The following is a 26,378-nucleotide window of genomic DNA, read 5'->3' on the forward strand; positions in this document are numbered from 1 at the left end:
ACCACTAAGCCACCGTGCCCCCCCTCTAGTGAACCAGTGTTAATGTATTCACTGACACTTTAAAGCACTTTTGTGCGTCACTCGGAATAAGTACGTCTGCCAAATGGCAGAAATAGACAAAGACATGCATGGTAGGTTGATTGGCATCTCTGGAAAATTGTCCGTAGTGTGTGAGTGCGTGAGTGAATGAGAGTGTGTGTGTGCCCTGTGATGGGTTGGCACTCCGTCCAGGGTGTATCCTGCCTTGATGCCCGATGATGCCTGAGATAGGCACAGGCTCCCCGTGACCCGAGGTAGTTCGGATAAGCGGTAGAAAATTAATGAATGAATGAATATTCAATTTGTGCTATCAGGTCTAGTATTAATGCCACATTAGTGCCACTTTAATACCATAATCGTGTGTTGGTACCGATCTACATTTGGTCCGGTTGGTTAAAACCAGATTCACAGATCTTCTTGGTGTGTTCAACGTGGTGGTCCATAACAATTCATATGTAATTATGCACAGGCTCCCCGTGACCCGAGGTAGTTCGGATGAGCGGTAGAAGATGAATGAATGAGAGTGTTTCACAGCTCACAATTGCTCAATTGTTTGAGTCGCCGACTCAGATAATTCTGTTAATTGTACAAATAAACGACTATGAATATTCCATAGTTTCATATTATTTCTATTTATCATGTATACAGCACTAAAGCAATAAAATTTAGTAAAACCCAGAAATATATTGTGCCAATGTAGCAAAACACACCATTGCAGCATGTGTGTATGTGTGAAGATAAAGAAAAGATGACATAAAGATAAAAGATGGTTGCTTAAAAGATAGCAAAAATCTGAGACCAGAAAGTCATACAGAAAAAGATATTTAAATGAGGTGAGCTTGTACTTCTAATTAGCACCAAATTTGCTTCAAATGTCGTATTAATGTTTGGAATTTACATTAAACTCGGAGTTCAATCCCCAGTGGATCGGAGTTCAAGCCCCAGCACAGCCAAGCTGCCACTGTTGGGCCCTTTGAGCAAGGCCCTCAACCCTCCCTGCTCCAGGGGCGCTGTATCATAGCTGTCCCTGCACTCTGACCCCAACCTCCTCAGTTGGGGTATGTGAAGAAAAGAATTCCACTGTGCTGTAATGTATATGTGGCGATAATAAAGGCTTCTATGCCCTCGTTCTCTATATATCAGTAAAAAAAACTGACCCTCTTTAACTCTAAACTAGAGTCTTAACACTCTTGGGACATTAGACAAGCCATAATTTATTGGCCTTCCGGTTGACCTCTTATTACTAATATCCCTAAAGTCAGGGCCGTAGTTTCCAGAGAGGATGTGGGGAGGTAATTCCCCTAATAAGCAGCATGAAGCACTAGCAATTACAATTGAAGATAGATAGAAACTTATATATCTGGACGAAGTCTCTGAAGCTTACCGTATTGATGTGTTGGAATTGAAAACCTGTGGTATGAAATAACGTCTAAAATAATGCATGGATAAGTTTTAAAATGATGTAATATGCTTTTAATTAGTTATTTTTTACATGTGATACTGTATATAAAAAAAAAAAATAGCTGAACAGACTTCAATAAGGAAGTTGATTTGTAATAATTGGAGGAGGACGCAATCAAAGATGAGAGCCGGTTCAAGAGGAATAACAGGAAAGCAATCGCAAGCCATATAACATTACAGCTGGGGAATTTCAATAATCATGATACAATAAAAGCGGACGATGGTTAAGGATGATGACTGATTTGTGAGATGGGAATTTGATGCCTGACTGATTGAAATTAGTAAATACAACAAAAATCTATGTTTTATTGTTGATTTAATTCTACAGCAATATAAAGGAATTTCATAGTATTTCAACTGTAGTATGATGAAATACCAGAATAAAACAAATCAAAACAAAAAAAAGTTGGAAAAAGAACAATCGGAATTCAAGTAGCGGAGTTATCTTCAACTCTAGACTAGGGTATTAACCCTCTTGGGGCATTAGACAAGCCACGGTTTGGTCTAAATATGTTATTTTGCCATAAATGTGTTATTTTTTTCCTCCCTGAGAAGCTCCCTGTGAAAGACAGCCGTCGCTAAAAAAACAGCTTATCGCTTTGTTTAAGATTGTCCCGTGGCCTCGTCTGCTGCTTGCAGAGGACGGAAAGTCAACATTAAGCAGATCGCTCCGTGTCAGCGTCTCTGTTATGGTTCTGCACGTTGTTAAAAATACAGAGAGGCTCGTGACGTCGTGCGTGACGATGCTTCAGTCGTCTGACTCGGTGACGCACTGTTCCACTATTTCCCGCAGGTTAGGGTTCTCCATCGCTGCCGCTACCCGCTCTTTATCGTTGATCTGTTTGTTAACTGCAAGACGAAACAAGACAAGACGCATGAATCGATTACATTAAAGCAACAGGCTCCGTCGTATTCATACGGTGGCCGAGAAGTGCAAAACAAATTAACCAATCCGAAAACACATTAACAAGTCAGACAACCCGGCAACGGTTGGTATAGTTTGTGAATGGAAACTTACCATCATCGGACGAGACACCTTTCATTCACCTGTATATCTTTAATGACAGGTGTCTTGTCCAATGATCAGTAAGTTTCCATTCACAAACTATACCTACCGCTTCCGGGTTGTCTGAATCGGTGCAAGAAACACATTAACAAATCAGAAAACACATTAACAAATCAGAAAACAAATTAACAAATCCGAAAACAAATTAACAAATCAGAAAACACACTAACAAATCAGAAAACACAACGACATTTCAGACAACCCGGAAGCGTTGTTATAGTTTGTGATTGGACAAGACACCTGTCACTCAAGGTATACATGAGGTTCAACAGTCTGCCGCGGGGAAAAGTTGGAATGGATGGATGGAATGGATTACTGTGGATTAATTCTGTTATTTTCTTATATTTAAACGGAGAACTTTACACATTACACATAAGATTCCATACCTGTATATCTTGAGTGACAGGTGTCTTGTCCAATGATCGGTAAGTTTCCATTCAAAAACGATACACTACCGTTTCTGGGTTGTCTGACTTGTCGTTGTGTTTTCTGATTTGTTAATTTGTTTTCGGATTTGTTCATTTGTTTTCGGATTTGTTCATTTGTTTTCAGATTTGTTAATTTGTTTTCGGATTTGTTAATGTGTTTTCGGATTTATTAATGTGTTTTCGGATTTATTAATGTGTTTTCGGATTTGTTAATGTGTTTTGCACTTCTCGGCCACCGTATATTCACGCATTAAAACAGGCATTTACGATCAAGTCTTCTTACGCGACAGTAATAACCTTCATTTTACAACAATAAATTTGCAAAAGCAGCAAAATTGTTATTTTATTAGATATAGTTGCTATTCTACAAAAAAAAAAGAAAAAAGGTTATATTCAAAATTTTCACCAATTTTGTTTAAAGGATGAAAAAATTATTTCAATATCGACTGTATGGATTTCACGATTGTGTACACTAGAGGCTGACATGTTTTCGGGAATCCCGTGGGATGGGAAACAAAATCACTATTAAATCATGTGACTGGGACGGGACAGGAAAAAATGTCAGTGGGAGTGGGTGGGACCGGGAATACACAAATATACCTTTGATATAAATAAAAATATAATCTGTTGTGCTTTGGTATGGCTGGTTAAATGAATGACGTGCTCCACACACCCGTGACAGTTGGTGGCAGTAATGTATGCCAACCACCAATAATATAAGAGAAGGCGTCTTCCCCATGCACTCTCTAGAAGCTGCGAAAATTAAAAATGGAGTCGGACTCGAAACTCACACTGCAACGACTACTCTGACGGGATGGGATTTTCCCCAGTTTTTTTTGCGGGATTGGGATGGGACGGGAATTTTGAGAGGTTTGAAAATCCACTCCTGTGTCACCCTCTAGTGTACACTGTGCTTCTGCCACATGACTGGTTGATTAAAAAACTGCATCAATGAGTAGGTTTACCTAAAAAGAGGGGGGGGGGGTATTTACTTATACACACTTACTGTCTTCCTCAGTTGAATGTGTTCCCTCAGTAATGTAGATTTCAAGCTGTTAACAGAAACACAATAGAAAAACTAAAAGCTCCGGCTCTGGATAAAGACGTCGGCACAAATATACTACAACATGAATCATACGGCTAAGCAACAGTATTGAGATACTATACACGAGATAAATAATACAGTCTTTACCTTGTGTTTAAATGGAAGACATCGCTGTAGTTTCACTTGTAAGCAAAGACCTGCAAAGCAAATCATCGTAAAAAACCTGTTCATTTTGTCTGTCTAAAATAAAGTGGTATTTAAAGGTGGGGTCTACGTTGTTTGAAAGCCAATGTTGACATTTGAAAATCACCAAAACAAACACGCCCCTAACCCAAATGGGTCCCACCCCTGTATTGATAGCTCCGCCCACACATACATACGTAACCCAGGCAACTAATGGAAAGAAATGTGTCTATCATAGCTGAAGGGAAGAACAATACGATTGCAGATAAACAAACAAGCAAAAATGACACACAAGCATAATCATGTAAAGGACAAAGACATATATTAGTTCTGTGTAACAAAGTAAAACCAACGTTACTCACCTATCGAGAAGGAAAAAAGCGCCTCGGCGTCTTAAGTAAAGTTGGTCACATATTCACAGATTGGAGTTTCCCGAGTCAATAACTCCTGAGCTAAACACTGTTACTACACAAAACACGGTTGTAGCTGCGTCTCTACATTACTACGATAGAAAAGAGGTGTTATTTGTGTAGTAACAGCGTTTAGCTCAGGAGTTATTGACTCAGGAAACTCCAATCTGTGAATATGTGACCAACTTCCTGCTCCTTCAGTTCTCTCCAGCGCTGGAAAGCTGATCCTATATTAACACGTCCTACTTCTTACCTTATCGTAAGCCTTTCTTCGCTTTCTTTCTTTGTTTTTATCCTCCATGTCAATGTTAAATCCGCTTTCTGCTAATGTCATACATGCTCACTGAACACTCTCTCCGCCCATATTGACAAGCCCCGCCCCTTTCCGCTCACTGGCTACGCGTTTGTTTTGTTTTTGTTTTGTTTGTCGTCCCGACTCAGTTTTCTGAAGCATTTCTCAAACAACGGAGACCCCACCTTTAAGCAGTTAACGTTACGTCCCGGTAAAATGTTAAAGAAATCTAAATCTCGGGAATATAGAGCTACGTCGCTAAAGCAAACTCGCATTGCCGTATGATATCGTTTGTAATAAAATGTTGTATGAAGTTATAATGTGATAGTTTTGAAACGATTAAATGAAGTAAAAATGGGAAATTTTGCTTTTTTTTATTTATTTATTTTACAAATAAATTGCACCAGCTCCGATCGTCTTCCGTGTCATGAAGATTTTGGACCTCCGCGGAGACCAGCTCCAGTTAGACTCTGCTATACTAAAGAGGACATGACAACTCCATGTGGTCTTTGAGGACAACAACCTCCTCATCAATACGACATTTATCAGACTGTATATTTATAATCACACCCTCCAGTGTCACCCATATGAGGATGAGGTTCCCCTTTGAGGTTCCTCTGGTTCCTCTCAAGGTTTCTTCCTTTACCATCTAAGGGAGTTTTTCCTCCCCACAGTCACCTGAGTCACCTCAGACTTGATCATTAGGGATAAATACATACACATTTAAATCTATCTAATATTAATCTTGAACTTTGTATCATATTAATTTTTTTATTAATTATTATTATAATTATTATAAATTAATATTATTATTAATTTATATTATTCTCTATAATAACCTTTTGTTCTAGGTTTGAGACAATGTCAATTGTAAAAAATGCTATAGAAATAAATTTGATACTCATAACGACAATCTGTTCAAGCATTAGTGGAGAGCGGTAAGGCTCTGAGCGAACGCCTGCAATGACGTGAGTTCAAGTCCCAAAATCGCTACTGTGGAAATGACAGAGATGTGTACATGTGACCAGCTGTTAACTGAACGTTTTCTTTATCTTTTCACCCACCTATCAGTGTGGCCAGAGAGCAGTGTGGCACCGTGGGGGAGAACTTGATAACGATGAGATACTCGTCGTCGCCTAGGTCTTGAACTTCTACACATTTTTCGGTCACCACGTCCAGCTCCTCCAGGGTATTGGGTTTCTCCGGATCTCGGATGGTTCGAATAACATCTGAATGTAAAATAAAGCACTAAAGCGTTAAATTGAAGATAAATCGAGCCTACAACAGCCAGTAACATACGGTAACGTCGTTCGAGATCCTATACGGTATTAAAGTCGGGTTAAACAAACGAACAAACAAACAAACAAAAGTTCAGTGGTTAAGATGTTGAACAGAAGGTTGTGAGTTCAGATCCCAACACTGTAAAATGTTATTTCTGGGTTCCTGAATTGACATCATTTGAGATCCTATACGGTATTAAAGTCGGGTTAAACAAACTAACAAACAAATAAGCAAAAGTTCAGTGGTTAAGATGCTGAACAGAAGGTTGTGAGTTCAGATCCCAACACTGTAAAATGTTATTTCTGGATTCCTGAATTGACATCGTTCGAGATCCTATATGGTATTAAAGTCGGGTTAAACAAACAAACAAACAAACAAACAAACAAACAAGCAAAAGTTCAGTGGTTGAGATGCTGGACAGAAGGTTGTGCGTTCAGATCCCAACACTGTAAAAAATTATTTTTGGTTCCTGAATTGACATCGTTCGAGATCCTATACGGTATTAAAGTCGGGTTAAACAAACAAACAAACAAACAAACAAAAGTTCAGTGGTTAAGATGTTGAACAGAAGGTTGTGAGTTCAGATCCCAACACTGTAAAATGTTATTTCTGGGTTCCTGAATTGACATCATTTGAGATCCTATACGGTATTAAAGTCGGGTTAAACAAACTAACAAACAAATAAGCAAAAGTTCAGTGGTTAAGATGCTGAACAGAAGGTTGTGAGTTCAGATCCCAACACTGTAAAAAATTATTTTTGGGTTCCTGAATTGACATCGTTCGAGATCCTATACGGTATTAAGGTCGTGTTAAACAAACAAACAAACAAACAAAAGTTCAGTGGTTTAGATGCTGAACAGAAGGTTGTGAGTTCAGATCCCAACACTGTAAAACTTCATTTCTGGATTCCTGAATTGACATCGTTCGAGATCCTATATGGTATTAAAGTCGGGTTAAACAAACAAACAAACAAACAAACAAGCAAAAGTTCAGTGGTTGGACAGTGCTGGACAGAAGGTTGTGCGTTCAGATCCCAACACTGTAAAAAATTATTTCTGGGTTCCTGAATTGACATCATTTGAGATCCTATACGGTATTAAAGTCAGGTTAAACAAACAAACAAAGTTGAGTGGTTAAAATGCTGAACAGAAGGTTGTGAGTTCAGATCCCAACACTGTAAAACTTCATTTCTGGGTTCCTGAATTGAATACATGAGATCAATGTAAAAGTTTTAGGTTTATTTGATTGATTTTGATATTTATAGCTCTATAGGTGTAAAGTATACAAAGTAAACACACCACACTTTAACACTGGAGACTACTTCACTTCCTGATTAGACTCCTGCACCACTTACCATACACTTCTAGAGCTTTCTCCTCCATTTTCTTTGTCCTTCTTACATTATATAGACTAGAGAGCTGAAAAACCTTGTTTACAACGTTAGAAATGATCTCCATGTTCTTAAAGGCTCCATAATCAAACTCTGTGACATTGGCAATGGAGAGTCAAGCTGTATTTGACTGGGCTGGTGGTTCTGTCCCAATACCGCTCCTTAATCCCTAGATAGGTTCACTACATACACTTGAAACAACGGGTTCACCCATGATACCTAACAGAGAGCGATTTGGAATACGGCCAGTTTCACTTCCGTATAAATTTAAGGCGTGTGTAATTGATGTCCGATTTGAAGACGGAAGTAAAAAAAATAATGAAATAAATAAACAAAATAAGAAATCCACTTTACAAATACTACTTGTTTAGATACAATTTGTTCCTTTGAACAAATAGAAAACAAAATAGAATCGTGATATTACTCTATTTGTCTCTACAAACCGAAACTATTTGTTTAATCTGTTATCTGTTAGCCTTGTCTAGTTTTCCTTCTCCTCAACCAGAGGGTGTTTTATTTGCTGAATTGTAGCACGTGACTACACGTGACTGTGTTTTTTTCTGTTTACTGAACACCTGATTGTTGTTTTCTGAGTTCCCTTTAATCAAGGGTTTAGTTTAGTTTAGTTTGGATCAGTTATTGCTCAGTCATTGCTCAGTCATTGCTCAGTCTATGCAGATGTATGTGTGTATGATGAGATCTATGTTTTGGTAATAAACCTTACACCATGTTAAGTAGGTCTGATGCATTAGAAGTGGCTCTTGTGCCTGATAGTGGTTTATGTTCCCATGTGGAGCTCACTGTTAAAGCCAGAGGGGCTGCTGGAGGATCACTGCTTTGCTGTCTGAATGTTGATGGCAAGCTGATGATCTGTGATGTTTGTGAACCTGGTGCTCCAGTGCATCTGCCTGAAGACTCTTACACAGAGTGAGTACTAACTTCCTACTCTTTTGTTCATGCATGCATTCATTCATTTACTAATTCTTCTGTCTGTCTGTCTGTCTGTCTGTCTGTGTAATGACTGGGATGTGGTAGCCTAGAAGGTTGTGAGTTCGAATCCCACAACCACCGAGCTGCCACTGTTGGGTCCCTGAGCAAAGCACTTATTAACCCTCAATTGGGATATAAGGGCGTCCGCTAAATGTAAATGTAATGAGTACGTAGTCGTGATGACCGTGGATTAGGAGCACTGGGTGTCCTGTAAATTCAGTACCATAGGACACAAGTAATTAATATGTTCTCTTTGGATGCGTAATGGTCTGTCAAAATATAAAGATTATATAAAAATTAACCCTATATTCCAGAAACACTATAAACCGGCGGTGTCCAATCTTATCCGGAAAGGGCCGGTGTGGGTGCAGGTTTTTGTTCCAACCAAGCGGAAGAAGGACTGATCTGATTAAACAGGTGGAATCAGGTGTGGCTTCTGCTTGGTTGGGATGAAAACCTGCACCCACACAAGCCCTTTGTGGATAAGACATGACACCGCTGCTATAAACCATATCAGCTGGATCAAACCCACGTGGACTGGACAGGGTCTAGATTAGGTTAGTGGTGGGGCAAGTGGTTGAGGCGTGTTGATCGGGGTTCTTGCCCCAGCGCTGCCAAGCTGCCACTTGAGTGGTGCTGTATGATGTCTGACCCTGCGCTCAGACTCCAACCTCCAAAGTTAGGATATACAAAGATAGAATTTCACAGTGCTGTAAAAATATGTGACAAATATAAAGGATTCTACGTCTTTTATGGACACAGGGACAAAAAATTTTTTTGCACCACCAACAAACCCTACGTTGCTCATCTCTTGTGTGTTTTTGTTTTTCTAAATGAGCCCTAAGCCTTTTTTTTTTTTTTCTTTTCTTTATCTTGTTTGATAGCTTTCTCTGGGAGGTGTTCACTGAGCAGAACAAAGTCTACAAGCCCAGACTCCTGACTCTGAGACCGGTTTGTGATCTTCGACTTCATGAGATCGATTCAGACAGACAGGTGACATCAGTGGCCGAGTGCGCTACAGACCGACTCCTGCAGCTTGTCAGTAATGACTCGTGTGAGTGTAAAAACACGTCTCGTATTCACGTACGTTAACGTCCTGCACGTGTTTCACCGGGGTAATGTGGGAACGTAAGCCAAAAACCTGCAGATTTAACTTTATTCTGTTTAACTAGTCATCAATGATGGATGTTTTTTTAAATGGGGTAACTAGGTACATTATTGTGTTAAGAAAACATTTCTAGGGGTTAAGTGTTAGACTACTGATCTGAAGGTCATGAGTTTGAGTCCCAGGTCCACCAAGCTGTCACTGCTCTGCCCCTGAGCAAGACCCTTAACCCTCAAATGCTTAGCTGTATAAAAATGAGTCCAAATGCGGTAACTGTGAATAATCATTATTATTAAACTATCGCTTTTGGAATATTTATTTATTTATTTATAACCAATCACCATAAACCGAGTCTCTGTTCCAGATGGGAGTAAACTGTCCTCTATAAAACTCCTGTCGTTCAATGACGGTCTCTGTCACCTCCTACTGAACGGATGTGTCCTGGTACATCTTCGGTGGCACGAGGGTTCTTCTGAGCCAGAGCTGCTGACTTCCTGTGTCCTCAACCTGCCTTCTGAATCTCAGGAAATGTTCACAGACTACCAGCTCTGCAAAGGCATCCTGTTCATGCTGACGGACCCCGGATTCATATGTATCCTTTTTATTAACTGCCCTGTTTCGCAGATGTCAAACTGTTGTCCGCTGAGAAAGGGTTTCTAGACGCAGCAGGTAGCATCGTCATGTCTGAAGCTCCGGCGTTACGCCGTGTGAGGAGTTCCACATGTTCTCCTCGTGTCTGCATTTGTTTCTTTGTGCCAGTAGAAGGACTGATTACGATAAATTAATTACCCAAGGTCTGAATGAGTGGGGAAACATGTACACGGAGATCCTTTCATGAGGTAAACCAAGTGTGAAGACGCCAAGCCGTCACTCCCGTATACAGTATGTGTGTGTGTGTGTGTGTGTGTGTGTTGCCTTCCCAAACAAATGCTTTGTATGCAGTAAAATTTAAGACTTTCTTTCACTGTAACTAAGAACAACAAACCATTTTCAACATGTCACTGCCCTCGTACACAAAACGAGGTACGTGAAGACGAGGTTTCAACCGTCGGTCTGGATGAGCTCTGATCTCATCCCTTTGGAATCAGGAACACTGATTGAACTCCAGACTGATTTCGTTAATGGTACTAACCCCTTGGTTAAGGGGGAAGTCGTGTCCTAATGGTTAGAGAGATTGACTCCTAACCCTAAGGTTGTGGGTTCGAGTCTCGGGTCGACAATACCACGACTGAGGTGCCCTTGAGCAAGGCACCGAACCCCCCCAACTGCTCCCAGGGCGCCACAGCATAAATGGCTGCCCACTGCTCCGGGTGTGTGTTCACGGTGTGTGTGTGTGTGTGTGTGCACTTTGGATGGGTTAAACGCAGAGAACGAATTCTGAGTATGGGTCGCCGTAATTAGCTGTATGTCACGTCACTTAATGCTCTTGTGGCTGAACGAACCTTCACGGAAGAGCGGAGGTTATTATAACAAGACGGGACAAAATCTTAAACGAGATGTTCACCAGGTTTGGGTTCACGCACCTACAATCGGTATCAGAGACGGCGAGGAAAAATGATCTATAATCTCTAAATGTAACACTACGATGTGTATTGTATATGTGACAAATAAAGGCTTCTTCTTCTCATGTGGTGCCATGTGACCTTGTGTAAACAACTGACTAGTACTGCTGTGTCAAACCGAGTACTAGTACTAGTTACTCAGTACTAATACTAGCTGATTTTTCTATTACTTTTAGTCTTCGAGATTTTCTCACAACCCTTTTTGAAACGTTTGTATTACTACAACTCAGGTTTATAACGTAAGATGCGGATCATGACGTCAATCGTGTGGCCTTTCCTTAACTGTACGCGTCAGACGTCTTCGACGGTGCAGATGGGAAGCACTTTGCTACAGTGGATCTTCCTGCTTACTACGTATCAGGACAACGAGACGCAGAGCCTGTCGGGTCTCTGTCTTCCTTCTGCCTTCTCCACGTTTCACCTGACCTCAGCACGGTCGTGGCCGCTACGAGACGAAACCAAGCCCTGGCTGTCGATCTCAATGATTATTTCAGGTGTGTTTACATGATACACGTCGTCCAGATCATTGTTATGCTGGTTTATACCGGCATATAGAAATAAATCTGCTGTTGAGAGATATTGTTGATTTTTTTTGATTCAATTTGCTTGTTTGTATTTGACAGGATTTACAAAAACCAGTTGCACTCTCAGCTGGACCCCAGACCTCTTGCTCTTATACCCACAAAGCCTTGGGATCAGGACAGCATTAACAGCTCAGCTTACAGTCAGTCTGTACTAGGAACCCACTTCCAAACGGATCAGTAAGCCAGTATACTGTATACTGTTACCTTGTGCTTTCTTTAATAAACAACTACATATTCAATTTTTGGGGGGCGCGTTGGCTTAGTGGTTAGCACGTTCGCCTCACACCTCCAGGGTTGGGGGTTCGATTCCTGCCTCCGCCTTGTGTGTGTGGAGTTTGCATGTTCTCCCCGTGCCTCGGGGGTTTCCTCCGGGTACTCCGGTTTCCTTCCCCGGTCCAAAGACATGCATGGTAGGTTGATTGGCATCTCTGGAAAATTGTCCGTAGTGTGTGATTGTGTGAGTGAATGAGAGTGTGTGTGTGTGCCCTGTGATGGGTTGGCACTCCGTCCAGGGTGTATCCTGCCTTGATGCCCGATGAGGCACAGGCTCCCCGTGACCCGAGGTAGTTCGGATAAGTGGTAGAAGATGAATGAATGAATGAATGAATATTCAATTTGTGCTATCAGGTCTAGTATTAATGCCACATTAGTGCCACTTTAATACCATAATCGTGTGTTGGTACCGATCTACATTTAGTCCGATTGGTTAAAACCAGATTCACAGTGTGGTGGTCCATAACGATTCATATGTAATTATAGCCGTCTTGGGGGAAGTCGTGTCCTAATGGTTAGAGAGTTTGACTCCTAACCCTAAGGTTGTGGGTTCGAGTCTCGGGCTGGCAATACCACGACTGAGGTGCCCTTGAGCAAGGCACCGAACCCCCCCAACTGCTCCATGGGCACCGCAGCATAAATGGCTGCCCACTGCTCCGGGTGTGTGTTCACGGTGTGTGTGTGTGTGTTCACTGCTGTGTGTGTGTGTGCACTTTGGATGAGTTAAATGCAGAAAACAAATTCTGAGTATGGGTCACCGTACTTAGTCGTATGTCACGTCACTTTTATGTGTGTACAGGTCATGGGAGGCAAGGCTGGCATTGCTCTATAAGCAAGCAAAAGCTCCAGCTCCTTTAGCTCTACGGCTTCCGTGGTACAAAGACCTCCCTCGCTCTGAATGCCGTCAAGCCGCGGTCACCGCGAAGCTCGGTCGGTCCACTCTACCACCAGGAGGCGCTGTTATGTCGTTCTCTCTGCCTGAACGGACCGCACTGACCCTGTTGAACGTCTCCGAATGTTCAGCAGTGCTTAGTTTTACCTCACCTGGTAACCGCAGCACATCCCTGGCCTACTGGGACCTTGAGACTCTGAGTGTTACATATCATCACATTGATGTTCCAGCCTTACCTGTCTGCTGGTCAGAAGAGGAACACCTTTCTTTGATTCTGAAAGGTGAACAGTGAACCTAAGCAGAAGGAAATGGAACGAGAAGCAGGACTGTAGTTTGTGACGTTGCTGTGTGTTCGTTTCAGCATCCGGCATGTCTCTGGTGCTGTTCAAGGTTTCTCAGGAAGAACTGCTGAACAGACTGATGGTGTTCGGAAGTGCCGGGATGGTGGACTCGCTGTGCCATCTTAATGCTTGGGGACGCTGTTCAATGCCCATCCATTCCTTACAGGTGCACATAATCCACTCATTTATAACCATAGAAACAACCAGAAAATTAGAAAACCAAGTTTATACATTTATCATAGGATGCAACCTTAAAGATGTTGGTGTTTAGTGATGAACAAAGTCCACGGCATTGATACACATTCAAACACATTGATACACATTCAAAATTTTTTTTTTTAGGCAGGACTAAAGAACCGGCAACTGGACATGGTAGATTTCTTCCTGAAGAGTAAGGAGAATGTTCTCTGCCCAACCACAAGCTACAGTCTACCTGAGCAGACACCCACCTCAACACAGATGCAGCTGAACAGTAAGCCGTTTGCCGCTTTTGTGTCATTCCGAATTGTGTGTAAAAATGGGTACTCTGTAAGTCGGGTACCTTATTGGGTAATTTATTCCTTTGGTAATCTCCAAATGACAGCTTACTGTATGTTTCTGATCTTCTACAGTACTTCGGTTCAATATTTTCATACGTGAAATTTAAAAGTCACCAGTTTCCAAAAAAAAAATCCAAATGAAATGTAGCACGTATGGTAAGATTTGGAGAAACGGTATCATTAATTTACGATGATTTATTCACGAGCGTTTATTGGTTTTAAGAGAGATTCCTGTGTAGACCGTGTATTTGGCATCTTCTGAAAGAGATTCGGGGGCACGGTGGCTTAGTGGTTAGCACGTTCGCCTCACACCTCCAGGGTCGGGGTTCGATTCCCGCCTCCGCCTTGTGTGTGTGGAGTTTGCATGTTCTCCCCGTGTCTCGGGGGTTTCCCGAATATTTTTATAATAACGAAAAATATTATATATTTATTTGTAAAGGGCACACAAAACCACAATAGACAAATATCTAAATCCATGAAGTGCGAAATGAAAGAAAAAAATAAGGAAATAGTGTATTTGGGATGTAGGTAGAAGTTTCGACTCATTTCAGGTTAGCAGAGTGTTTCCTTGTCGTTACGGTAATAACATTCAATTAAAAAAAATATTAGGTTTCTTAAAATGCAACAATTTTAAGTATAGGAGTATTATAACAAACATTTTCCATATAATACGTATTTATCTAAAAACTTGTGAAGATTAAAAAACTTTTTTTGTGAACGCAAATAAAGTAAAATAATACTGAGCATTTGCACTGTGTATTAAAGCATATTATTATTTTATTATTAAAGACACAGTGCTAAAAATTTGAGTGTGTGTGTAAAATATGTTTAAACTTCCTGCATAATCTTTAAAACTGAAATAATAATGATTTTTATAAATATTCTATAATAACCTAAGCATAAGGGGGCACGATGGCTTAGTGGTTAGCTCGTTCGCCTCACACCTCCAGGGTTGGGGGTTCGATTCCCACCTCCGCCTTGTGTGTGTGGAGTTTGCATGTTCTCCCCGTGCCTCGGGGGTTTCCTCCGGGGACTCCGGTTTCCTCCCCCAGTCCAAAGACATGCATGGTAGGTTGATTGGCATCTCTGGAAAATTGTCCCTAGTGTATGATTGCGTGAGTGAATGAGTGTGTGTGCCCTGCGATGGGTTGGCACTCCGTCCAGGGTGTATCCTGCCTTGATGCCCGATGATGCCTGAGATAGGCACAGGCTCCCCGTGACCCGAGGTAATTCGGATAAGCGGTAGAAGATGAATGAATGAATGAATGAATGAATGAAAGAGATTCTGATGCGAAACGTCTGCGTGTTACTGGAGAGTGTTTTACGGCATTTAGCAGACGCCCTTATATCCAGAGAGACTTACATTTTATCTCATTTTTATACAATTGAGCAATCGAGGGTTAAGGGCCTTGCTCAGGGGCCCAGCAGTGGCAGCTTGGTGGACGTAGGAATCGAACTCACAACCTTCTAAATGGTAACCCAACACCTTAACCGCTAGGCTAACACATCCCCCCTATTACTATGCATTTATTCGTTTTTTTATGCTTCAGCAACCTGCTCAGGGTCCTTAAAAGGGTTCATAAAGAAGGCTTGAACAGTGCGATTTAATCTGACGGTCCTAAATATGTACCGCTGAGTGTGAGTAATGAACAGCTATAATTAGCAAGCGCACGGATGGTAATTACTCACATGATTAGGCATACAAACCTAATCATAATCTACCGCAGATGATTTGATTAAACAGGGCTGTACGGGTGGTGCGTTTGTTAAACGAGAGAAGAACGGTGCGCTCGGACCGCCGACTCTACGTGTAGACGTGGACCGAGTATTGAAGCGAAGCGTTTTGACATTGAATTAGTTTAACTCTGTGTTTGTTCGCTTGTGCAGTGATCTTGGCTCCGATATCATGTTTAGACAAGTCTGTTAATCTGAAATGAAATGAAGTGCTACAGAAGATTTCACTCACTCTGACTCATTCATCTTCTACCGCTTATCCGAACTACCTCGGGTCACAGGGAGCCTGTGCCTATCTCAGGCGTCATCGGGCATCAAGGCAGGATACACCCTGGACAGAGTGCCAACCCATCGCAGGGCACACACACACTCTCATTCACTCACGCAATCACACACTACAGACAATTTTCCAGAGATGCCAATCAACCTACCATGCATGTCTTTGGACCGGGGGAGGAAACCGGAGTACCCGGAGGAAACCGCCGAGGCACGGGGAGAACATGCAAACTCCACACACACACACAAGGTGGAGGCGGGAATCAAACCCCCAACCCTGGAGGTGTGAGGCGAACGTGCTAACCACTAAGCCACCGTGCCCCAGAAGATTTAATTATCCATATAGTACTGTATAATTTTATTCTTTTGTAAGTTGGCATGTTACCTGCTACTTGTAACTACAGTTTCTTGAGTCTATACCTTATTTAAAGGTGCGGTGCACGATGTTTGAGAAACGGGCCGACAAACAAAACAAACGTGTAGCCAATGAGCAGAAAGGGGCGTGTCTTGTCAATATGCGGTGGAGAGAGTGTTCAGTGCTCATGTGTGATATTAGCAGAAAGTGATTGAAACACTGACATGGCGGATACCTGTCGTTACCTCTGCCTCGGGTTCTAGGTGTCGAACGTCGTCTTCGACGTGAAACGGAGTTAAACCTTTCACGGTACAACACACAGTACTACAAAAACACATTTGTATTACCATAGTATTACTCATTGTGTTCATTTACTGATAAAAATATCCCCTCGACCAGCCGCCCCAGCAGGTTCCGCCGTAATTGTTACCTGGGTTACGTATGTATGTGTGGGGGCGGAGCTATCAAAACAGGGGTGACACCCATTTGGGTTAGGGGTGTGTTTGTTTTGATGGTTTCAAATGTCAACATTGGCTTTCAAACATCGTACACCGCACCTTTAATTCTTTGTGTCTGTAAAAGATGTTCAGGACCTGCGTCCAGCATTGGATCTGCTTCAGAGTGCGATCAGAGACACGTACGCCGAGGCTCAGAGTCGACAGTTCTGTGAACAGCTGCTCAGCATCACTCTAAACTTCCTCAACACACAAATCCGAGCCATCCTAACCAACACTCCAGGTAACATACACATCCAGGTTCATTCACAAGACTCACTCGTTCTCAAGATGGTTGTGTAAAAGACCGAACGTTTGCTATATCGAAACATAACGATACAAGAAGCGTCCCGTCATCTAGTCTCTCGTTCCTCTGTCACAGAGCCGGATGCTAACTTGCACGAGTGTGTGAAGATCTTGAACGGTTATATATCTGAACTACGTATCTATTTGAGGAAGTACCCGTGGCCGGAGGGGGTCGAGAGTCAGACTCCTGCGTCAGACGCTCTTCCTGGTACGGCCATCGAGGATGAGTTCGAAATGCGCTCTGTTCAGGTAAAGGCCTTTAGATTCTTAGTGTAAAGAATGCTAAGGAAATTCTTAGAAATGTTTGCATTTCTCCTTCAAATTAAAGAGATGATCGTAGTAAAGATAAAAAGTCCTTCATAAAGCATCTTAACCCTTAAAAGAGCTCATTAAGTCAAAAAGTGTTAGTAGCAGTGAGGAGGACTTTTAAGAGGATGAAGAGTTTCTTTATCAGAGGAGAAAATGACTGAAAGGTGAAGAAGGAGAAGAAACGTGTTGTGTACAATATTTAATACTGATAGTGAGTTAATAAGATGATACAGATTAGATCGTGTAGGGATTATTGTTGTGACCTGATATTAGAGATCACATCTCAGACTTTATATATATTCTGTCATGATGTCATTTAGTGAGACTCGAACATCTCTGAAACAGAGCTGAAATGCCACAGAGGCAGAAACGATATCATTTTGTCTCTATGACATTTCTGCTCTGTGTCGGAGACGTTTACATTTACATTATATTTATTACATTTATAACATACAGACGTTAGAACATCTCTAATACGATCGATCACCAACGTAATCCTTACACCATATAACCTCAAATATCTTAACATAGAGACAAAGTCAAGGTTTATAATAGAGCAGATTTTAAAAGCGCTCCTGTTTTATTTTTTATTGAACAACCAATCACGGTCTTCAAAAGAATTTGTCATACCTAGTAACAGGTTTAGCTCCGCCCCCTCTCTAAGATAAACGTCGTCGTATTTCTGAGACCGGTCCTGATTCTCTCTGAAGATAAGATTCCTAGTTAGATATTTTTCTCTGTGAGATTATTCTTAGAAACTGGGCCTGAATTTTTATTCATTAACACATTTGCTCGTTTATTGGCAAACGTGTTAAACCGGAGAATGATTACATTTAACTTAAGCTTTGTTGGTGTAAAGCAAACCAAAATTAATGAACAACCTTAAAGTTACTACACATGCAGATTCAACATTTGTTAACAGATTTAAAACAGATTTCAAAACCTTTTTTCTGCAGAATTTCTGCCTTTTTTTATTTTTATTTCATTTACTCTCTCACTCATCTTCTACCGCTTATCCGAACTACCTCGGGTCACGGGGAGCCTGTGCCTATCTCAGGCGTCATCGGGCATCAAGGCAGGATACACCCTGGACGGAGTGCCAGCCCATCACAGGGCACACACACACACTCTCATTCACTCACACACTCACACACTACGGACAATTTTCCAGAGATGCCAATCAACCTACCATACATGTCTTTGGACCGGGGGAGGAAACCGGAGTACCCGGAGGTGCTAATATATTTTCCCTCATTTCCGGGGTAATTGAAACGGAACACGCTTTGGTGTATGCGGTTTTCAGAATACAACAAAAAAGAAGACGTAAAAACTCGTTACGACGGTTATGCTACAAAAAAACAGGGTTTACTGTTTGCTGCGTTTTCGCTGGCAGCAGCAGCGCGTTTTAAGACCCAACAAGACGCCTGAGTGAAAGATCACCTGCGAGTGACGTACTTCCGTTTGGGAGATGAAACTGGACAGGTGTAAATGAATGTGGTTGTTCAAGCCACATACGTCAACGCTATACTCTTCCCAAACGGAAGTACGTCACTCGCAAGTGACTCGCGAGTCGTGCATCGCACCAGATACAAATATGTTATAACCATCAGTTCTGGCTCCGATCTTTAACTCAGGCGTCTCGTTGGGTCTTAAGATGCGCTGCTGCCGCCAGTGAAAATGCAGCAAACAGTAATTGCTGTTTTTTGTAGCAACCGCATACACCAAAGTGTGTTCCATTTCAATTACCCCGGAAATGAGGTAAAATATATTAGCATTTTGGGCGGGAGTAGAAAGATCGGATCGATATCCGATTCGCCGAGACGCATTTATGTGGCCTGATGTAAATGGAACAGTTTTAACAAATCAGATAGATATCGGATCAGAGACAACACATGAAGTGACCAGGTGTAAAAATGCCCTTAGAAACTGAATGCTTGAATGCTTTTACTGCATTACAAGTGAATGCTTGATGATAATTAAAAAAAATGGTCTGGTTCAGTCTTTATATAAATTTGGTGTATAAAATTTCTTGCGGCTTTTGACCCTAAAATAAAAAACAGTTCCACGTTGTAGGAGATAAGCGATAAGATACCGTAAGTGTCACCACAATACCGGTTTGATAGGGACATTTAATAAAGTGTCATTTAACAAACATCCCGTAATTCCATTTTTATTTTTGCGTACACGTTTCAGGAGATTGTCCGGTGTGCGGTTTTAAGCCGGGAGCTCCCACGCGCGCAGGCGTATCTGCGCAGACGCGGTTGTCCAGAGCAGAAGTTAGAGGAACTGAGGAACACTGGCTTGAGACTAGCTTTCACCTGTCTCACACAGCGAGACCTGGAGCAGGCAACGGCACTGTTCACTAACATGGTACACAGCTGCATGGACCATCAAATACACACACACACACACACACACACACACACACACACTGGTGGTCAGTTTTAAAATGGTATCAGAAGATATTCAGACATGCTTTTTTTTTCCACCTATGTTTTTCTCTCTCTCAATCTCCTCCTCCCTTTTTGCCTTTTTTCCTCCATCACCCTGCTTCAGGGGTTTAATGTGAAAGAGCAGCTCTACAATATCTGTGTTTACACGGCTGATCAGGAGCTCAGGGCCTTTATGGTGAGTAAGTGCGTCATTATCTACGGAGACGAATATCGTTAAACGTTGATGGAAATGCAGTCCGGCGGCGATCGGACTCAGTTTGGAGTTTGAATTCATTGAGTAATTCATTTATTTTTTTAAATAAACAGGTGGAAGAGTTGCAAAGACTTAATCATCTGTCTAGCGAGGATTTACAAAGAGTGGAGTTCATTAAACAGATTGAAAATTTGTGCTCCAGACCAGCAACAAGATGTTCAAAGCCTTTCGACCAGAAGAGGTAAGGAAATAAAATTTGGTATACGTACGTCTTTGGGGTCAGACCTAGATAACACTATGATGGGAGTCATTTAAATTATTAAAGGTGCTGTGCACGTTGTTGTTTGAGAAACGCTTCAGAAAATCGAGTCGGGCCGACTAACAAAACAAACGTGTAGCTAATGAGCAGAAAGGGGTGTGTCTTGTCAATATGCGGCGGAGAGAGTGTTCAGTGCGCATGTCTGACATTAGCAGAAAGCGATTGAAACACTGACATGGCGGATACCTGCCGTTACCTCTGCCTCGGGTTCTAGGTGTCGAACGTCGTCTTCGGCGTGAAACGGAGCTAAACCTTTCACGCTACAACACACAGTACTACAAAAACACATCTGTATCACCATAGTATTACTCATTGTGTTCATTTACTGATAAAAATATCCCCTCTGCCAGCCACCCCAGCAGGTTCCGCCATAATAGTTGCCTGGGTTACGTATGTATGTGTGGGCGGAGCTATCAAAACAGGGGTGACGCCCATTTGGGTTAGGGGCGTGTTTGTTTTGGTGATTTCAAATGTCAACATTGGCTTTCAAACATCGTGCACCGCACCTTTAACGTCCCAACATTGTATCTAGTTATACTTAGATAGGTTTCTATTCCAACCAATCAGAAGCCACACTCGAGTATACTGAAAGGTATAAGAACAACTGATTAAACAGGTGGAATCATCAGGTGCTTGACTGGAATGAAAAGCTGCGGTTACATCCGGTGCTTTGTGTTTCCTCGGAGCTAGAGCGCTGTATATGACTTGTTCATCTCACGTTTCCCACGTGTAGGGTTGTTCAAAAAAGACACCCGGAAGCCGAGGGCAGAAACCTGCTACAGGGGATATTTCACGAACCTTCGTCTTGCTCCGTCCGGTCTCTGATCGGCTCGGTGCGCTTGGACTGGATCAGGCACTGGGATAACGAGACACAACAATCTGTGCTGCTCTCCCGACTCCCAGACCACCGTGAGTGCCTAACATCAACGTTACCTCCTGCTCACATGATGAACATCATTTTAGGAGAATATTTATTTATTTTCTAAAGAGATAAACTCAAGTGATCGTGAATAAAAAAGCTAAACAAACTTCACTCGTGGATAAATCCAGTGTAAAAATCTACGTTGTTGTTGCTTTAATGCTTTTTCTGTCTCACGTCAGTGCTGGATACCTGCGATCCAGCTGTGCTGTGGTCTTACCTCACCTCCCTACATGACCAGGACAGAGTTACAGCGTGGTTGACGCAAGACCGCGAGAGCAGTGCTGCCTCCAAGTGGCCTGCTCTCACCGCTGCAGTTGTGGATGGAAACACCTACTGTAGTGATTATATGAAAGACCAAATCCTGGACATGCTCGCCAGGTACGAATAAGGGAGATTAACCAAAATTAGCTAAATTACTACCTCGGGTCACGGGGGGCTGAGAGTGTGAGAGAGAGTGTGAGAGAGAGTGTGAGAGAGAGTGTGAGAGAGAGTGTGAGAGAGAGTGTGAGAGAGAGTGTGAGAGAGAGTGTGAGAGAGAGTGAGTGAGTGAGTGAGCATCAAGGCAGGACGTGAGATAATCGAGCTCAGCAGACGACTATTAACCTCTTACAGTATGTGAACTTTAAAAATAGAGCATCAGCTAATAATTTAGCACTAGCATATAAATAGGTGGGGGGAACGGTGGCTTAGTGGTTAGCACGTTCGCCTCACACCTCCAGGGTTGTGGGTTCGATTCCCGCCTCCGACTTGTGTGTGTGGAGTTTGCATGTTCTCCCCGTGCCTCGGGGGTTTCCTCTGGGTACTCCGGTTTCCTCCCCCGGTCCAAAGACATGCATGGTAGGTTGATTGGCATCTCTGGACAAATTGTCCATAGTGTGCGAGTGCGTGAGTGAATGAGTGTGTGTGTGTGTGTGCCCTGCGATGGGTTGGCACTCCGTCCAGGGTGTATCCTGCCTTGATGCCCGATGACGCCTGAGATAGGCACAGGCTCCCCGTGACCCGAGGTAGTTCGGATAAGCGGTAGAAAGTGAATGAATGAATGAATGAATGAATGTTTCTGTGCTCCACAGACAAGAGATGTTCGTTCAGTCCGAGATGTCCGACTTTGAGCAGTTGTTGTGGAGGTTAGGTCAAGCCAGAGGTGTCATGCGAGACATCGACGGCCCTCCTGTCCCACACTTCTGTACCTCCAAAGGACAGGACTTCCACGCATGCTTCATTCAGCACTGTCTGGAGAACAACCTACATTATCTGCTCTATACCTACCTGCAGCATTACAGGTAAGGGTTACAGTAGTGTTTGTGTTGTACAGTGGATTACAGCATACAGCAGTACAACATAACTGTCCGTGACCGCAGACTTACCCCGAGACATCATGTCATGTATACCAGTGTTGTAATGTAACGGAGTACAAATACTTCGTTACCGTACTTAAGTAGAAATGTCACGTATCTGTACTTTACTTCGCTATTTAAATTTATGTCAACTTTCACTTTTACTCCACTACATCTCCTAGATAAAATGTCTACTTTTACTCCGTTATATTTCCACTAAGCGTCTTCGTTACTCGTTACTACAAAATAAAATCAGAAGAAATGTGTGTGACTGCAATAAGGGAGGTTTGGTGAATCACTGCTCCTAGATTACATTACGCTCCGCACGCTCTACGGAGAAGCACAGGGACGTTCAGTGTGCACGCGCAGTCAGAGCTGGAGGCGTTTATCTATAACGTTAATCGGCAGAAAGACGCAAAGACGCCAACCAAAAGCAGTGAAATGTCACTATTCTTATTACCAGAGTTGTAGCACAAACAAAATATTAATGCAAACAATCCATTCAATACTAAATAAAAATAACATTTATTGATTTGGTCTTTGTCTTGTGAATATTTATTTATTAATGACTGCATTCATTGGACACACTGTTTTTGTAGAGAATGCACCCATACACAAACTGATCTGATTCGAGACTGACATCATTACATCATGCATAAAATTTTGGTGTCCACTTTTGCCATTTTAAATACCACCATAACTTTTGGCTTACTATGTAGTCATATAATATATAATATAAAACTCTTCTTGTTTTAAATTCTCACTGAGGACTAAAACCCCCTAAAGATGAGACCCTAGAACCGCCCCTGATCTTATGCCTACAGAAAATCACTGAAATTTTACTTTTTACTTTTACTTCAAATACTTAAGTACATTAAATATCAGAAAATGGCTTTTGATACTTAAGTACAGTAAATATCAGATACTTTAAGACTTTTACTTGAGTAATATTCTAAAAGGTAACTTTCACTTCTACCGAAGTCTTTTTCTAGTACGATACTTGTACTTTTACTCAAGTATTGCTGTCTATTACTTTATACAACACCGATGTTTATTCTTTATTCATCACTAATCTCTGATTCTATTGCGCACAAACTTATTCTTCACAGCGTAAAAACTATTTCTTGCTCCACTGAGGTTTAAAGCACTTACAGTAAGCGTGTGTACTACAAGCTCAGAAACCAGCGTACGTATGTGCACGTGTGTGTAAGTGCCTTTCTGTCTCTCTATCAGGTTGACTCCTAGTAACTGCCCTGCAGTCGGAGACAGAGGATTGTATGAGAGTTACCCCTGGTTTGAGATGATGGTCAAAGTACAGAGCATTACACAAGATCTCAATAGTAAGTCTCTAGTATAGTTGTTTTGTCAGTTAACACTTTGTAATACCATCCGTTGCCGTATGAAGCCAGCTAAATTATTAAGAGCATCTTAAAGTATTAAAAAAAAAATTCTTCTCGTTATATAAATCCCAGATTTTTACATGAACCGATATTAAATTTCCTAAACGCAAGAAATATTTTCTTCTTCTCAATATCCCAGATCCAGAGCGAGTGTTCCAGGCGAGTCTGACGAGCGCTCAGGTGCTGTTACCCGGCAGTCGGTCCAGTGTTAGCAGCATGCTGTTGGAGGGTCACAGCCTTCTTGCTCTCTCCACTATAATGTTTGCGCCTGGGGGCATCGATGGGGTAGGAGCGCTTTTTATCCGTATCTCTCAGCCTTTCCAAATCGTTGCCCCCTGTAAGAAATAAAAAATGTGTGTGAGATTAAGACGACGATGGTGAAGATCTTAATGAAGAACAAGAAGTTTATTCCAGCATGAAGTACTTTGGGGTCGTCGGAGTCAGTAAGAACCCTGGGCAAATCCTGCTCAGGCATTTTATACTGTTTTCCCTTTATTGTAGTTTAAATGAGGTTCTGTTTTGAATATGTATTGAGCGTAAGAACTGAGTGTCTCTAAACGGCTGGGCTACACCTTGTTGTCTAGCTGATTGTCTTTAAATGTTAATCATAGCCACGTACATACGGTGGCCGGGAAGTGCAAAACAAATTAACAAATCCGAAAACACATTAACAAGTCAGACAACCCGGAAGCGGTTGGTATAGTTTGTGAATGGAAACTTACCATCATCGGACGAGACACCTTTCATTCACCTGTATATCTTTAATGACAGGTGTCTTGTCCAATGATCGGTAAGTTTCCATTCACAAACTATACCTACCGCTTCCGGGTTGTCTGAATCGGTGCACGAAACACATTAACAAATCAGAAAACACATTAACAAATCAGAAAACACATTAACAAATCAGAAAACACATTAACAAATCAGAAAACACATTAACAAATCAGAAAACACAACGACATTTCAGACAACCCAGAAGCGGTTGTTATAGTTTGTGATTGGACAAGACACCTGTCACTCAAGGTATACATGAAGTTCAACAGTCTGCCGCAGGGAAAAGTTGGAATGGATGGATGGACTGGATTACTGTGGATTAATTCTGTTATTTTCTTATTTAAACGGAGAACTTTACACATTACACATAAGATTCCATACCTGTATATCTTGAGTGACAGGTGTCTTGTCCAATGATTGGTATGTTTCCAAATAAGTTTCAAAAACGATACACTACCGTTTCTGGGTTGTCTGACTTGTCGTTGTGTTTTCGGATTTGTTAATGTGTTTTCGGATTTGTTAATGTGTTTTCGGATTTGTTAATGTGTTTTCGGATTTGTTCATGTGTTTTCGGATTTGTTAATGTTTTTTGCACTTCTCCGCCACCGTATGTACACCTTGGCTTGGCATTATTACAATTGTTATCAACCAAGTGGTCACTTTAAATGGTAATCGTGGTCACGTCGACCCTTTGTTCGTGGCGATCCTCGATGCCCTGTTGCCGCTCCCATACTAACGATTGAATCGAGTTTATACGTTTAGAGTCCTAAACGTATTACCTTATGATACTTAAACCTTTTTAGGAATGAGCTCTTTTAGATGTGTATCTTGAAGTGGAATTTGGGTGCAGTTATCTGTAATTTCTTACACCCCTCAACGTTAATCTGTCTTATTATAGCTTCCATAAATTTAATTACATGTCTTCGTGTAGGTGGTGAAAGAGGGCGATAAATGTCAGGACGTCCTCTCTAGAGTGGACCCACAGCTCCTCAGGATGGCTCTGAGTGCATATCCCAAACTCAAAGCCGCTCTTTTCCCCCAGACCGGCCCAAGAGTTCCTTCAGTTTGCGACGTATCAATTTACCACCTCATGCAGGTAATGAACGCAGTAAATATTTTGCCTTAATAGTTTATTTCAGAGATGCTCAGTAGCGTTTAACAGGCAATAGAATTACAGGGCTGTCAAGTGTCACGCATTGAGAGTGACAGTCATGCATTTGGGTCTTTTTTCATGTTCTCCCAACACACACTGTATTTCTCACTCACTCTCTCACTCATCTTCTACCGCTTATCCGAACTATCTCGGGTCACGTGGAGCCTGTGCCTATCTCAGGCATCATCGGGCATCAAGGCAGGATACACCCTGGACGGAGTGCCAACCCATCACAGGGCACACACACACACACTCTCATTCACTCACACACTCACACACTACGGACAATTTTCCAGAGATGCCAATCAACCTACCATGCATGTCTTTGGACCGGGAGAGGAAACCGGAGTACCCGGAGGAAACCCCCGAGGCACGGGGAGAACATGCAAACTCCACACACACAAGGCGGAGGTGGGAATCGAACCCCCAACCCTGGAGGTGTGAGGCGAACGTGCTAACCTCTAAGCCACCGTGC

At 42.0% G+C, this 26,378-nt stretch overlaps 2 protein-coding genes across 3 annotated transcripts in view; one reads left to right on the forward strand and one right to left on the reverse strand.

Annotated features, from left to right (window-relative positions):
• Positions 1-1,485: 1,485 nt before the first annotated feature.
• On the reverse strand, positions 1,486-7,756 carry ciao2a (cytosolic iron-sulfur assembly component 2A). The gene is made up of 5 exons (XM_060886341.1): positions 7,560-7,756; positions 5,989-6,153; positions 4,187-4,236; positions 4,001-4,046; positions 1,486-2,349 (listed from the first exon to the last, which is right to left on the reverse strand). Exons 1-5 carry the CDS (start codon positions 7,660-7,662, stop codon positions 2,249-2,251), a joined length of 465 nt encoding a protein of 154 aa, XP_060742324.1. The 5' UTR covers positions 7,663-7,756; the 3' UTR covers positions 1,486-2,248.
• A 400-nt stretch (positions 7,757-8,156) lies between these two features.
• Positions 8,157-26,378, forward strand: part of spg11 (SPG11 vesicle trafficking associated, spatacsin) — a 40,799-nt gene continuing 22,577 nt past the window's right edge. Inside the window, exons 1-19 of one of the 2 annotated variants that reach the window (XM_060886335.1) lie at positions 8,157-8,522; positions 9,470-9,639; positions 10,055-10,282; positions 11,548-11,746; positions 11,876-12,013; positions 12,909-13,282; positions 13,363-13,508; positions 13,685-13,814; positions 16,829-16,984; positions 17,123-17,295; positions 19,549-19,725; positions 19,912-19,983; positions 20,115-20,242; positions 21,054-21,229; positions 21,422-21,620; positions 22,313-22,522; positions 23,810-23,916; positions 24,116-24,261; positions 25,682-25,846. In XM_060886335.1, the coding sequence (XP_060742318.1) occupies positions 8,323-8,522; positions 9,470-9,639; positions 10,055-10,282; positions 11,548-11,746; positions 11,876-12,013; positions 12,909-13,282; positions 13,363-13,508; positions 13,685-13,814; positions 16,829-16,984; positions 17,123-17,295; positions 19,549-19,725; positions 19,912-19,983; positions 20,115-20,242; positions 21,054-21,229; positions 21,422-21,620; positions 22,313-22,522; positions 23,810-23,916; positions 24,116-24,261; positions 25,682-25,846 (3,294 nt within the window). In that variant the 5' untranslated portion in view covers positions 8,157-8,322. The remainder of the gene's footprint in view (positions 8,523-9,469; positions 9,640-10,054; positions 10,283-11,547; positions 11,747-11,875; positions 12,014-12,908; positions 13,283-13,362; positions 13,509-13,684; positions 13,815-16,828; positions 16,985-17,122; positions 17,296-19,548; positions 19,726-19,911; positions 19,984-20,114; positions 20,243-21,053; positions 21,230-21,421; positions 21,621-22,312; positions 22,523-23,809; positions 23,917-24,115; positions 24,262-25,681; positions 25,847-26,378) is intronic. The other variant, XM_060886334.1, reaches the window with a different exon arrangement.

This window comes from Tachysurus vachellii, chromosome 14 (assembly GCF_030014155.1).
Source record: "Tachysurus vachellii isolate PV-2020 chromosome 14, HZAU_Pvac_v1, whole genome shotgun sequence".
Lineage (NCBI taxonomy): Eukaryota > Metazoa > Chordata > Actinopteri > Siluriformes > Bagridae > Tachysurus > Tachysurus vachellii.

Excerpts from the sequence above, each read along its gene's own strand:
- ciao2a (XM_060886341.1), bottom strand. The coding sequence starts at position 7,662 with ATGGAGATCATTTCTAACGTTGTAAACAAGGTTTTTCAGCTCTCTAGT. Across the intron at positions 6,154-7,559 it reads GAAAGCTCTAGAAGTGTATG|ATGTTATTCGAACCATCCGA; the intron begins GTAAGTGGTGCA and ends TTTTACATTCAG. Across the intron at positions 4,237-5,988 it reads CTCTCTGGCCACACTGATAG|GTCTTTGCTTACAAGTGAAA; the intron begins GTGGGTGAAAAG and ends TTTGCTTTGCAG.